Below are 13796 nucleotides of genomic sequence, written 5' to 3'. Positions count from 1 at the left end.
ATGCATTAAAAACGGAGAGTCTTTACAAGAAGCGAATTGTGTTTATTAGCAGCCATTAAGTTGGAATGCAATTTGCGCAGTAAATGAGCACAGGAATATTAAACTCTCATTTAACAAATATCAACTCCTCATTAACACAGCTAAAAATAAGCCTTCCTGCTAGCTTCTTCAGCCTCATTAACAGGATATACCGTAGCTAGTTACACCATAATAACTAATGTGTGAGGTAATATGAACGTATAATCTCATTACCATTCCATTGAGGTAGAGCATGGGAAGGAAAATTATGTTGGTATGGTACGGTTCTCATTAAAACTTATCTCAGTTTCGCATATATTCCATGAAACAAGATAAGGGACTTCCAGCCTCTTTGTATACGTTCATAATTATTATTTGCTTACATCTTTTCGTGTAGTTTGACTGTGGAATACGGAACCAGTCTTTAGGTTCATTAAGGAAATAAAGCTCGGCAGATGATCGGATCAAATGATGAACTAGATGAGAATATATCAGCGCTTGGACACTTAAACATATCGGAGTGCAGCAACAACGATAAACTCTTACCGCGAATGCACTAACAATGAGCAATTGCGCACCTTCACAAGTTTTATATAACAACATGCAGACGTCAAGGAAGTCTCATGAGATTAGCAAAGGCCATATTACAGTCGAAAGATGGTAATTCGATAGAATGAATAACTAAGTATTAATTTCGTATGTCAAATAGACAGTTTGTTAAATTTTTCCAAAGAAAATGACGCGAGCAACGCACTATAAATAAGAGCTGGACATAGGACTTTCAGTAAGATGCCTTGTAGAAGACAGGACACCAGTCAGAAATAATAAGCGCGTGTGCAAGATGGCCGTGTTTAGCAGCCTATGAGGTCTGTTTGAAGCTCATTGCAGGTACTTTATCATACCGCTTGTTTAGTTCTTCCGTGGATTACACAACATAACATTATTAATACTAGTATTATGTTCAATACTTAGAAGCGATTACCAACCAGGTAATTATAGGTATAACCATTATTTTTGGATAGCTATATAATTTGCTTCAACGAAGGACATCGTTGGTCTAAACTCCTAAGTCACGTTATCACATGAATTAAATCATTCTCACGTTGTAGTAGCTTAATGCTGATTCTACGGTATCCCTGTATTGCCCGAGACAAAGTAGCGCTGACGGTGTTAGAGGAAGTTAAATTCTTTTAAATTTTTAAGCAAACCAAACACGACAAGTATAAATAATTTCTAAATTATTAACTAAAGAACCTTTGTGTGATGAAGATGCAAATAAACCATGGGGTAAGAAAGAAACTATGATGATAAAGTCGTATATTTCAACACAACCGAGCCGAGTGAAGACGCTATGTACATAATGATAATGACAGGCTAGGTATAATCAGCTGAATTTCCATGACGGAAACCCTGCATATAAGACTACGTACAATCCAGGAGGGCAAAAACAAACATTTTATTTCAAGTATTTCTCTGTAGTAGTGGCATCCTGGTACGGCCGCAGTACCATTGATGGAAGGATATCCCTATCACACTGCATCAGCTTTATGTAACTCAATGGGCCAAAAATGGCAAAATAATCCGCATAATACACGAAGAAATGCATATCAAAGTAGTTCTGTAGACAAAAACTAATTCCTAATGGAAACAATTTGCGCTGAAGTCAATCACAAATACAAATTACTATCGATTATCCCGAGCATTTGGCGAGTTTGATCATCGAGCACCACAAATCAGGTTTATTCCTGCAATTTATTGTGGAATCTTGATGGTAACAAACGCAAAGGAAGATTATTATCATCAATCAATACATGCAATCAGATTACTAACGAAGTAATGCGCAATCCTGGTTAAATATATTAGAATTCAGATATGATCGAACTAAGAAATATACATTGAAGTATTCGACTTAATAGGGATAAATTTTGCTGATGCCTGAAGTCTCGGGTTAAACCGATCTTTAGTATCTCTTGCCACACAAATAACGCAGCCATTATTCCTGAAAAAGTTCAGGTGCTATCGGGACTTATATATGGTTCTACTACGTCATAAAATAATAATTCACACATTAAATATGCCATCACGAGCAAAGCAGACACAAAATTATAGAACGAAAAACTAGGGAAAAAGCCCAATTTTCAGTGGAATTTGTGGAATAGCTTATTAACGCGCTTGTTAAACAAAACCTTCTACATGTTCTTCACATACTTCTATCATTTTTAAAAACATTTCCATGAAAATTACTGACATCCATGCGATATGAGAGGTTATTAAGATGATAAAAAAGAAGTACCTAGCCAAGTTGGTTCCGATTATAATGTAGAGCTAACGTTTACTCATAGGATGCCATTTTCACAAGAATAAGTGGTAAAATGGTCTAATTTGCAGTCATTGCAAACGACGGAACACTAAAGCTCGCATCTCAGCTTTGAAGACGATGGCAAGACTGAATCGAGTGCCTCAAAAACAGCGCGAACTCCTCTATTTTTTAAATCATAATTTCCCTATTGCTTTTCATAATCTGCCTAAGGATTTCTTACTTTTCTAATCTAGATATCGGGTATATTTTTTGTTATGAGCGATTCATTTGCGCCTGTTGCCACCCATTGCGAGAATCTGAGCCATCCTGATGAAGATGTTGAGAGCGTCCATGACGATGTGGTGGGAGGCGTTGATGGGGTCGAACGGAGCTACCGACCAGCCGGAGTACGGGTTGTGGCTCACGGGGTGAGTCTCTGCCTTGCGGATGATCTGCATAACAGGTTCAAGATTTAGTTAGTCTTACAGTAATTTTATACATATCAAGTTTAGTTTCAGTACTTTCCAAGATTTTGTGGTAAGAATGAGCCCACATGGAAATAATGAAATCGGAAAATTTATAGAAAATTAACAACATCCGAGTTAACAAGGCATGTATAAAATTATAGGAGTGATCCAGAAACACATTAACAGTGTCAGATCTTGGAGTTTTAATTTAAAATAATTGAATAATGATGAGTAGATACGGAATTAATGAAAATAAGTGCCACTCATCTGCATAGGAAATACGTTAAATGAATAAACTGTACAAGAAAAGCAATCATTCAACCATTGGGAACTTTGGAGAAGTGGCTTAGCCACAAAACCGTTCGGTATTCGGGCAGCGATCTAGCAAGATCGGTCATTCGGCGTTGTAGTGTGAGATAAACGTAAAGTTAAAGTGCATTGCCATCTACCAGCCATCAAAGCTCTCAATTTACAGTGAGCCAGCACTACAGATGTACTTGCGGATTTTTACTAACCATTGAGAAGCACATTTAACGGCTGTTCTAAGTAGACGGGCCTCAAGTTTTAATGCTATCTGCGGTAGATCTACGGGTATACCATTAGTGGGTTAAGTAAATCTATCAGCATCATTATTTCAATACATTCCATACCCCGAATGAATTACCTATAGGAGTTTTGAGTTTCAAACGAAAAATCTATTATAGATCCTTGTGTTCTCTTTAAACCCTCAAGTTGTGGTTTACAACAACTAGTCCCTGACAACACTAAAATACGAGCCAGTAGACTGACTAGGCAATAGATGAAGCGCTACCTTTACAATCAGCAATTATATTTGGATGTTCTGAAAGTATGGGGAGTGCAATCAACAAAACCGTCACTAAACTCTAACAGTAGGACAGGAAGTGTTACCATGTTCCGGTCACTTGTAGCTCAAAAAATAAACTTGTTATTTAATATAACAGCAAGCAAAATGACCCAAGCGTATCACAAAACATAAAGTCTACGTAACGAACATGCATTCGAGAGATGGTTACAATATCCAACTTGTTAGGGAATTATCATTAAGCGGCAAATTCAAGTCGCACCGAATCACATGGGCTAGGGCTAACAGGGACCATGATAAATTTCTTGATAAATTCCTCAATCAGCCAAGATCACGTCGTCTGTATTATTTTTGTTACTGTTGGAGGGGTCGGCCCCCAAGTTTAACAAGGTAAGCGGGTCAGGTGGCAAACGTGAAGGGCAATCAGTAGGAATCTTGTCATTTAAACGTCAAGATCGCACCAAACGTCAAGTGTTTCAACTAGAAGAGGAGGTAAGCAACATAGGTAGGTACCTTCTGTGTATCGTAGAGTAGGAAGGCAGAGAAGAGCAGGAGGCCGCCATAAAGTGAGATGGAGTAGAGGGAGAGGCCCAGGGTGGTGGTGGCAGGCACGAACATAGAGCCGATGGAGGCCACCAGCACTCCGCCCAAGCCAATGCCCAGAGGACCAGCCCACTTCAGGAACTGGTCGCTAGGGGCACAGGCAGCCACAGTCGACAGCCCGCCCACGATGCCTGTACATTTTGTTCCAGTCAGCACTTCTCTCTCATTCAAATTTTATCATTTCATCTTCCAGAAAATTCGTGGAAATATTCTGTGGAACTTTCCCACATTTAAACGAGAGAAATTAAGTGAATCCCAAAGTGAAATTTCAAACGTGGTCAATATGTTTACGTTAACAAATGAAGCAATATTCTCCAAGCTACCGCCAGCTTGTAATGACCCAACGAACCTGCCGTGTACCAGGCTGCCCTTAGAGCAATGGCCCCACCCAGAGCCCCAACAGGAGCCACGACGAGGCCGAGGATGCCACAGTTGAGTAGCCACAGCATCTGCTTGGTGCCCAGACCAGGGCTGTAAGGGACCGCCATCATCGCCTGGCCCGTGCCAATCATCGCTGCAATGATACCCACAGTCGACTGCAATACAAAGAAATGTATCAATATAAATGCGAGAGACAATTGTGCAACAGGAATAAATAGCTGGGTAATTCTATAAGTTGTCCCACGAAACAAGTGAACCACATATCGAGCAGTAAAATATACCGTAATCACAGTAAACAGTACGTAGGTTTGTGGGTTTGATGGTGCATCATGCTAAATCATTAGTCAAGTAAAAGAAAACGGTAACTTATTAACCATGGCAGCAATGGCAGAAAAAAAAGACTGCAATGAATGAAATTTTTGACCAGTAGTATGCTGATGAAAGTTTCAAGTGCATAAACAGAGTTAACAACAGACAAAAATTGAGCATACTTGCCAAAGTTCCCAGTCTATATATTTACAACAAAAGCAAAAAGACGAGACTGATGACATAGCGGACAATTTTTACAGGTGTTTCTATACCTGAATAAAGCCTGCAAAACAATTGACTGCAACCAAGCGAGATTCAAAAACAAAAATCAGTGAACAAATATAATCAACCTTAAATACTTGTATAATGAATGAGGTGGTTTGACAAGGATCATACAAGGAGTGGCAGGCCCTAACAAACCATACTGTAAAGGGTGCACTAAAATTTACTAGCTTTTGATTGAATTTGAATAGTACTTGGAACGATTTATCAATGTACAATGAATAGTAACAACTATAAATGATAACTAAAATTACGTGATTGTAAGCAAACATCAGAACAGAAGTAATTTGTAAACAGAAGCATAGGTACCGGTATATACAGTGGGGGGAAATAAATATTCGTACACTTGAAAAATCGTATTTTAATGTATGTAAGTACACAAACTGAACAGGAGAAGTGATTTATATTATGTATAGAGGCGCATTGTATTCAAAAATAGCATCAATAGAAATTAAATCTCAATGCAACAAAAATTAATGCAACATGTTAACAGAATACTTTTTTCACCCGAAAAGTGAACATGTTGCATTGTTTTTTGTTGCATTGAGATTTAATTTCTTTTGATAGTATTTTTGAATACTATGCGTCTCTATAAAGAACTTAAATCACTTTTCCTGTTAAGTTTGTGTACTTACATACATTAAAATACGATTTTTCAAGTGTACGAATATTTATTTCCCCCCCACTGTATACCAGTAATTAAGGTAAGATTTATCACCAGTATGGGACGTCGCTGGCAGAACGCAAAGAACTTGTGGCCAGCTGGAGACCTAAAGACAGCCATGGCAGAGCCAGCGGCCACAGCCACTGATGCCCCGAAGTACATGTAGGTGTCTCTGATCCGATGCCGCACATACTGGGGCCAAACTCTGGCAAAACCAATGAAAACATAATACATAATAAACGAAATGTTTCACACTTTCATCAATTACCTAATATTTATTTACCCAAGTAGAAGCATCTTGTAACAATAGCATTTATCTCTGTAGTTACCTACCTATTCGTCTTTTTAATTAACCACCGTAAACTGGGGTAACTTAGACTCCCGGGGTAACTTAGACCACTTTTCTTTTTTTTAACAAAAACCCCCAAAACTCAAAAACTATTTGACATAGAAAAATTCTGTCAATGGGCATTAAAGGCCTAATACTGAGGCTAACACAATAGAAAGATTTAAAAAGTTTGCATATCTAATAGGTTAAAAAATTAAAAATGTGACCCATAAAAAAAGCTATTATTTAAAGCCTGTCGGAGTACCCCCTCCAATTTTTCTATTTTTTGGCAAAATAACTCCAGGTTTTGATGCATTGTAGTACAACTCTTTTAGTTACATATACAACAAACAAATTTTAGGAAAATCTCATAGTTTGCAAATGGGGGCGCCACCCCCCAATGGGGGAACTTAGACTACCTAATGTCAGCCCTGACGGGGAAACATACACCGGCTTGGACATTACTTTAAAATTACCATATATAACATTTCATGTTTGATACACCTATTAATGTTTTTTCTTTAGGTTTCAGACTCTACAGAGTCTTATATATGGTAATTTAACTTAATTTCCAAGCCGGTCTATAACAGTCTAAGATACCCCCAGAGCTGGGGTAAAAAAGACCATCGATTTTTTTTAAATTACATCAAAACTATGAGAGGCAGGAGCCAGCAATTTATGATGAGTGAAGCTAGAGTATAGACCTGTATTTTACATGTTTCAATTTAAGTTTAACTTATCTAGTAAACAAATGGCATCATTAAAAAAAGAGTGGTCTAAGTTACACCAGTTTACGGCACTTATCTTTGTGTGGTAGACCAACCCTGTGGTGTGTGACATTGTCACTAAGGAACGTTTCATCCTGACTTTCACAATGTCATGATTGGATAAGTATAAAAGTATAGTACAAGCTTAAATTGAATCTTGTGTAGCAACCAAAACAACTTTCAAAGCATCTGGACCAGGTTCAGATAATAGCTTGGAGTTGTGATTTTGAGCGACTTACATTTTCCTTGCTTTTCTCCACAATTTAGTTGATGATTAAATTACCTCATATTGGTAGAATCGGAGTTTGTAAAAGTATAACTAAATGTAAATGTAATGTAAATGTAAAAATGTAATTATTGCATTAATCTATTTTATCGCAAAAAATCCATTTATATACATTAACAGAGGGTGGAATTTAATTTGCTTTAACTAGAATGGACTGACTATATAAATTTGCAAGCATTTGTGCAATTGAAAGGTAATGGAGACAGCACCTGTGCTAAAAAATCAAGAGAAAATATATTCTATTGTGTACCGTAAAATGGGGTAACTTAGACCAGCGGGGTAACTTAGACCACTTTTCGCTTTTTTAACAAAAACCCCCACAACTCAAAAACGATTTGACATAGAAAAATTTTGTCAATGGGCATTAAAGGCCTAATACCGAGGCTACATAACACAATAGAAAGATTTGAAAAGTTTGCATATCTAATAATGCACCAAAACCTGGAGTTATTTGGAGTTATTTTACCAAAAAATATAATTGATTTTACCACCCGGTCTAAGTTACCCTAAGAGCTGGGGTAACAGAGATAATCACTTTTTTCGAAATTACATAAAGACTATGAGAGGCAGGAGCCAGCAATTTATGGTGAGTGAAGCTAAAGTATAGACCTGTATTTTGCATGTTTCAATTCAAGTTTAATTTAGCTAGTAAAAAAATGGCATCATTTATAAAAAAAGTGGTCTAAGTTACGTACCCCATTTTACGGTATTACTTACGCAGCTCTGTCAATTGCACCAGGCTCATTGGCTAATCCCAGGCCATAGTAGCAGAGGGAACCAAGGCCCAATACAGCACCCCCACACACAGCCAGCTGTCCCACCTCCATTGCTGGACACATGACAAGTTCATAAACAAATTATTTATTATTCTACAACAAAATTGAATTTGTAACTCAAATTTATTGAAATCCTATCATTTTAAAAAATAATTCAGAGAGGATAAGACATGATTTCATTTAAAATTTAGCTCAAATCTGAGCACATTGTATGATAATATGAAAGCACAGGTGTATGGGGAAAATGATAGTGATATACACTTGTCCTCATTATATGTGTCATGCAAGCAAGGCAGGGGAAAAATGCTATTTCATCCCAATAGTGTCTAACTGTCCATTAATGGATGTACTAGGTATTGATGGTTATAGTAGACTCAAGCCCAAGTCATTTGGTATAGAAATCATCATACATTATCTATTAAACCCTACTGTTTATGTATACATATTTCACTTACGTCCAATTTTTCTCTTCAAACTTTGTTGGACCTCTTCTACTTGACGGACATTAACTACCCGACGAGTGAATGAGCCTCTGTTAGAGGCATCCCTGCAAGATGAAAAACAATTAAAAATGAATTTAAACTGGATCAAAAGACGTTTGAAAGAGGGAAAAGAGGGGAAAATGAGAAAACTACAATTAACTTCATTGAAGTATAATTGCAGAGATAAAACATGTGACAGGTTTTGGAATTTTATAGGAATAAATCTTATCACAAGACTAATTATTAAGAAAAACCATCAAAAAATTATATGGTATGCTAGAAGTTTAATTTATTAGCTCTTGAAGATGTCATTATTCATAATGAATCTCTCAACAGAACCCAAATTGAATGGTTACTTCACGTCAGTCGTATGGAGCATATGTGGCACATGAAAATAAAGAAAGTTACCTGATCCCTCGGGTGAAGGTTTGCTGATATGCTGTCCGTGACACACATAGCGTTGGTTGTTGAATTGCCGAACGGCCAAGTGAAAGAGCAGATGGCAAGGCTCTTTGGCCAAAACCCAAGGCAACAAGCTTTAGCATTTCAAGTTAATTTGTGAGATGTAAAAACACTTAGAACACTGAAATAAATTATTAAAAACAGATAGAATGGAAATTGATGCCTTTTATAAATTTTCTAACAATGTCACAATTCAAGGTAATGGATTTTATTACTACGTTATGAGCTTTTTTCACGCAGGAGTGGTCAGCCAACTCCTAGATTATTAAAGTGAATATATACAGTACACCTTTCAAAGACATAATGTAGCAATGGTTTAGCGAAAAAAAAAATCTGATTGCATTCAAAAGAACTTGCAAATTTGCCTGCATTCAAGATACAGCTATTTGGTGATGGGAGTTCAAGTCTCATTTAACAAAGAAAAATTTTTTAATGCAAATTCAACTATCAGAGAGTATTGCTGGTATTATTCAACTATTGTCTTGAGATTCTTTGATTGCTTGCCAAAGAATCTTAGGACAATAGAATGCCAAGTAATGCACCTGGTTGATTCTAGTTAAGTAAACAGAGTCTGAAATCCACTGTGCAGCGAGTGGATGAATATTGCAAGATCTTTGGCGACACTTCAATAGGTAGCAAAATGTACACCTTCAGAAGATCTTGCCAACACATTTTGATTGTAATTCTTGCATTTAATATATTTGTCAGTCTTCGGCCAACTATTTAGAAAAAAAGTAAGGTTTCCGGTACGTTGGATGGATCAGGATGCAGTAAAGCTTGTCCGGAAATCAGTTGCGATGAGTTCCCACCAAAAAAAATGTAAACAAAATGTAGTTGCGGTCACATTAGAGCGATCAGACTGCATCATCACATGTTCAGTTGACACTTGCTGTACAATCAGGCTGTTTTTAGGGTAAAATTAGTTATTTGGGGTAACACGTGCATGCAACCTTTAAATAGCTTTTCATTCAAAAATCTGCTTGTAAATAGCTTTTCACTTCCATCTGCTGTGAAATGATCCACTGTTGGGTCATTTATAAAAAAATAATACCAAATATTTAGAGGAGCCCAAAAAATTACAATAATTGAAATATATAGCACAGTCATGTTGATGTCATGAAATAAAGGTTATAAATAATAGAAAATTACTTTTACTCTTTTACTTAGGTACCAGATAATGCATATTTATTATTTCCAGTTACAAGGTTTTAATTTATGGAAAATACTAGTGAATTAGTGATTATGGTTTGAACCAAAACATGACCAACACATAAATGGTTTTCCAGAGCATCCTTCACAAAATGTTTATACTTTTCTTGTTTTCCAATCAGCAACTTTAGATCCTTATGACTGTGAGATCACTTTATATATAGTCAGATGGGGTAAGACAGGACCGAAATCACTAACAAGCCCGTAGCATCTATACCATGAATAATTAAAAAATCCTAAACCTATCACAAGGTGTATCTATGCAATAGGCTTCTAAGCTACAACTCTGACATTTTGCATCTAACATAGTTCCGTAAAATGGGGTAACTTAGACCACTTTTTGTTTTTTTAACAAAAACCCCCACAACTCAAAAACTTTTTGACATAGAAAAATTTTGTCAATGGGCATTAAAGGCCTAATACTGAGGCTACATAACACAATAGAAAGATTTGAAAAGTTTACATATCTAATAGGTTAAAAAATTAAAAATGTGACCCATGAAAAAAAAAGCTCATATTTAAAGCCTGTCAGAGTACCCCCTCCAATTTTTTCATTTTTTGGTTAAATAACTCCAGGTTTTGATGCATTGTAGTAGAACTCTTCTAGTTACATATGCAAATGACAAACTTGAGGAAAGTGTCATAGTTTGCAAATGGGGGGCATATTCACTATTTGGTAGAGCAAGGTCAACTGTCAAATTCGACACATTTTTCGATGATCTCACTGGGTAGCGTGCATTGTCTCTCTTTGGATCTCAATATTTTCCCGCTAGATGGCCAAGACCTAGTGTTTTGGCAGTAGTTTGACGCGCAAATGTATCACGTCACCATTTCAACCATTAACAAACGCATGGAACTAAAACAAAGCTTAATATAAAGGAAAAACTAGAGAGGTGACGGAATTACCCACGATGTCGGTATATACCGCGTTTACCCTACGTAAAATGTCCAAGTGCCCACACTGATACTATAGGCTAAGGCTATAGCAACCCAAACATAGCCGCACCAGTGGGCGCCGGGCAGTAAGCAGTTTTGGCCCCGCACTTAATGTGTTAAAACATTTGATCAATTTGGCAAAGATCCTAACTTTGTGAGAGGCAACTTAGGTATTACAATACATCTTGTACTGAGTTGCACATCTCATACCATATGGCTTGGCATTTAAGAGTTGAAACTTTATTAAAAGGAATTGCATTTTGATCCATTATAGCGGAGCCTAATCCATATAATATAGCATAGGCATTAGGCAACAACTACTCAACTAGAATGATCATCATGTGATCATATTTGTGATGAATGGGTAGCTAAGCTACTTAAGTTTTGACATAAGATTTTCCAATCTCTCACAATATTTTTTAGAATTGAAATGCTAAATTAGTAAATAAATGATAACAGATGACTCAGCAGTCTGCAATCTGTCTGCAATCAGCATTCAGCATGAATGCAAAAAGCAATGATGATTTATGATCATTCACCCGCACCCCCAATCATAGTGGCAAAGCAGAGAGTTTTTTAGACTCTCCCTCAAGTTCATTTTTGAGTCCTATAAGTAGACCAGTAAAGTATTCTGGATACCAGCATTATCATACATAAGAAATTGGTTTAAATCTTGAGTAAATGAGGAAATTAAAAATGAACTGATTCTAAAAAAGCTCTGGTTTGCCACTATGCCCCCAATTGCACTTGATCTTGAATTGGCCATTGAAATTAAATTTACTAGGTAGAAGTGCCCGTAGAACAGCCAGTTCTGGGCAGTGGGCAACTTGTAGCCTGTAGGCAGTAGGCCTATGCTGCCTATCTACCTACCTAATTGACCAGAAAGTCCAGAAGTCAGAACCAGAAGTGAAAACTTAAAAGCAGAAAAAATATTTACAGGTCATATTTATTCTTTTCGATTTTGGAAAAATTCAAATGACACAATCACAACAAATTAAGCAATATTCAACAGTAATTTCAAGTTTCAACTTTTCAAACAATCTTTTATTTAGTACTCAATAATACCATAATAGCCTCAATTACATAACTCATTAACTGTGACTAGGCCTAGCCTAGTACCTAGATGCTACATGCTAGTATGAAAGTTGTTTTACAAACCTGTCCTAACTCCTGATACACTTTCAACAAAAATTTAAGTGGCCACTGGGCACTGGCCATGCTGATTTTGCAAAAAAAAATCGAAAATTGTACCAAAGACTTGATTTCTAGATAAATGATTTTGTATGACGTGGTGTGCAACACTGTGCGTGACTGTTAAATTCACGGCAATGCAATCGACGGCATAACACCTACTAGGTACAAGTTGCCTGCCGTGTAGTGTACAGCGTGTAACTTGTTAGTTGTTAGTCCATAGTGGCAAAGCAGAGAGTTTTTTAGACTCTCCCTCAAGTTCATTTTTGAGTCCTATAAGTAGACAAGTAAAGCATAGTGGCAAAGCAGAGAGTTTTTTAGACTCTCCCTCAAGTTCATTTTTGAGTCCTACAAGTAGACCAGTAAAGTATCCTGGATACCAGCATTATCATACTTAAGAAATTGGTTCAAATCTTGAGTAAATGAGGAAATTAAAAATAAACTGTTTCTAAAAAAGCTCTGGTTTGCCACTATGGTTGTTACATCATGGTTCTCAGCAAATGATAAACAAAATTACACATAAAATAGCAGTAAATTAAAAAAGCTCCATGTTACTATATGCATGCAAGAAAAAGATTTATTTTCGATTTTACTGTAATAATACTCGATATACATTATACACAGCCATTTATAATTATAGCTTAACCTCGATTTACTAGGAAAATTCACTTGAGAGTTAGTTGGGACTGACTGTACGACTACGACCTCCTCGCGAGTTGGTAAACCAATGAATCGGCAGCAACGCTGAAGGCTGAACGCAGAATAGGCATCACGGACGTAGTGACAGGATTGACGCAACTTTGCTGGATAACTCGCGAAAGTTCGAATGAACATATTATGGCGAGATGGAAAAGTCAAAGCAGTTTGATGTTTGCATTGCGGTATTATTGCAGATTAACTACATCCAAAAAAAAGGGTGTTTTTTTTTTAATTATATGTTTTTTGGGGTGTAGATTACGAATCTGAAATCCATTTACCTTTTTTTTGGATGTAGTTAATCTGCAATAATACCTGCATTGCTATGATCCTCTAAGAAAATATTTTGCTTGAATTATTTTATTCAGCTTTTATCTTACATGACATAGCCCACAATAAAACTCAAAACTTATCAACTTCTATTTGCAATTGCTACCATACTGTCTATAGTGATTGAAAAACTGATAAGAAAATAATCATTAAAATTAGCTTCTTCCCTTCATTTTTTTTAACCGGAATTGGAAAATCATTTGACAGCATAGTCCTAACCGGTTAACCTAGGCATGATCCTAGGTATGAACTCGACGACACTTGAGCTTGGGACCTTCTGGACTAAACTCCAGAAGGTTGGATTAATTCTGGACTAAACTCCAGAAAGTTGGATTAATCCCAATAGAAGTTGTGGAGTTTTACGCTCAAAAAGGAAGATATATCTTCACCGAAAGTTGAAATGTACTCACAAAATACCACGTTGTCGAAAAAAATAAAAACTTACTAAGTAGTTGAGAAACTGATGATGGTAAGAAAATTAACAAAA

At 36.6% G+C, this 13796-nt stretch overlaps 1 protein-coding gene across 1 annotated transcript; it reads right to left on the bottom strand.

The window, feature by feature from the left end:
* Positions 1-1320: 1320 nt before the first annotated feature.
* Positions 1321-9099, bottom strand: LOC108677118 (growth hormone-inducible transmembrane protein). The gene is made up of 7 exons (XM_018165272.2): positions 8894-9099; positions 8459-8550; positions 7945-8056; positions 5901-6051; positions 4560-4746; positions 4121-4341; positions 1321-2769 (listed from the first exon to the last, which is right to left on the bottom strand). Exons 1-7 carry the CDS (start codon positions 9028-9030, stop codon positions 2602-2604), a joined length of 1068 nt encoding a protein of 355 aa, XP_018020761.1. The 5' UTR covers positions 9031-9099; the 3' UTR covers positions 1321-2601.
* Between the last annotated feature and the right edge of the window lie 4697 nt (positions 9100-13796).

The sequence above is a fragment of the Hyalella azteca genome, unplaced genomic scaffold, assembly GCF_000764305.2.
Source record: "Hyalella azteca isolate HAZT.00-mixed unplaced genomic scaffold, Hazt_2.0.2 contig15836, whole genome shotgun sequence".
NCBI lineage: Eukaryota > Metazoa > Arthropoda > Malacostraca > Amphipoda > Hyalellidae > Hyalella > Hyalella azteca.
The sequence above is the reverse complement of the archived record's forward strand: the minus strand, read 5'-3'. Positions and strand labels throughout refer to the sequence as shown.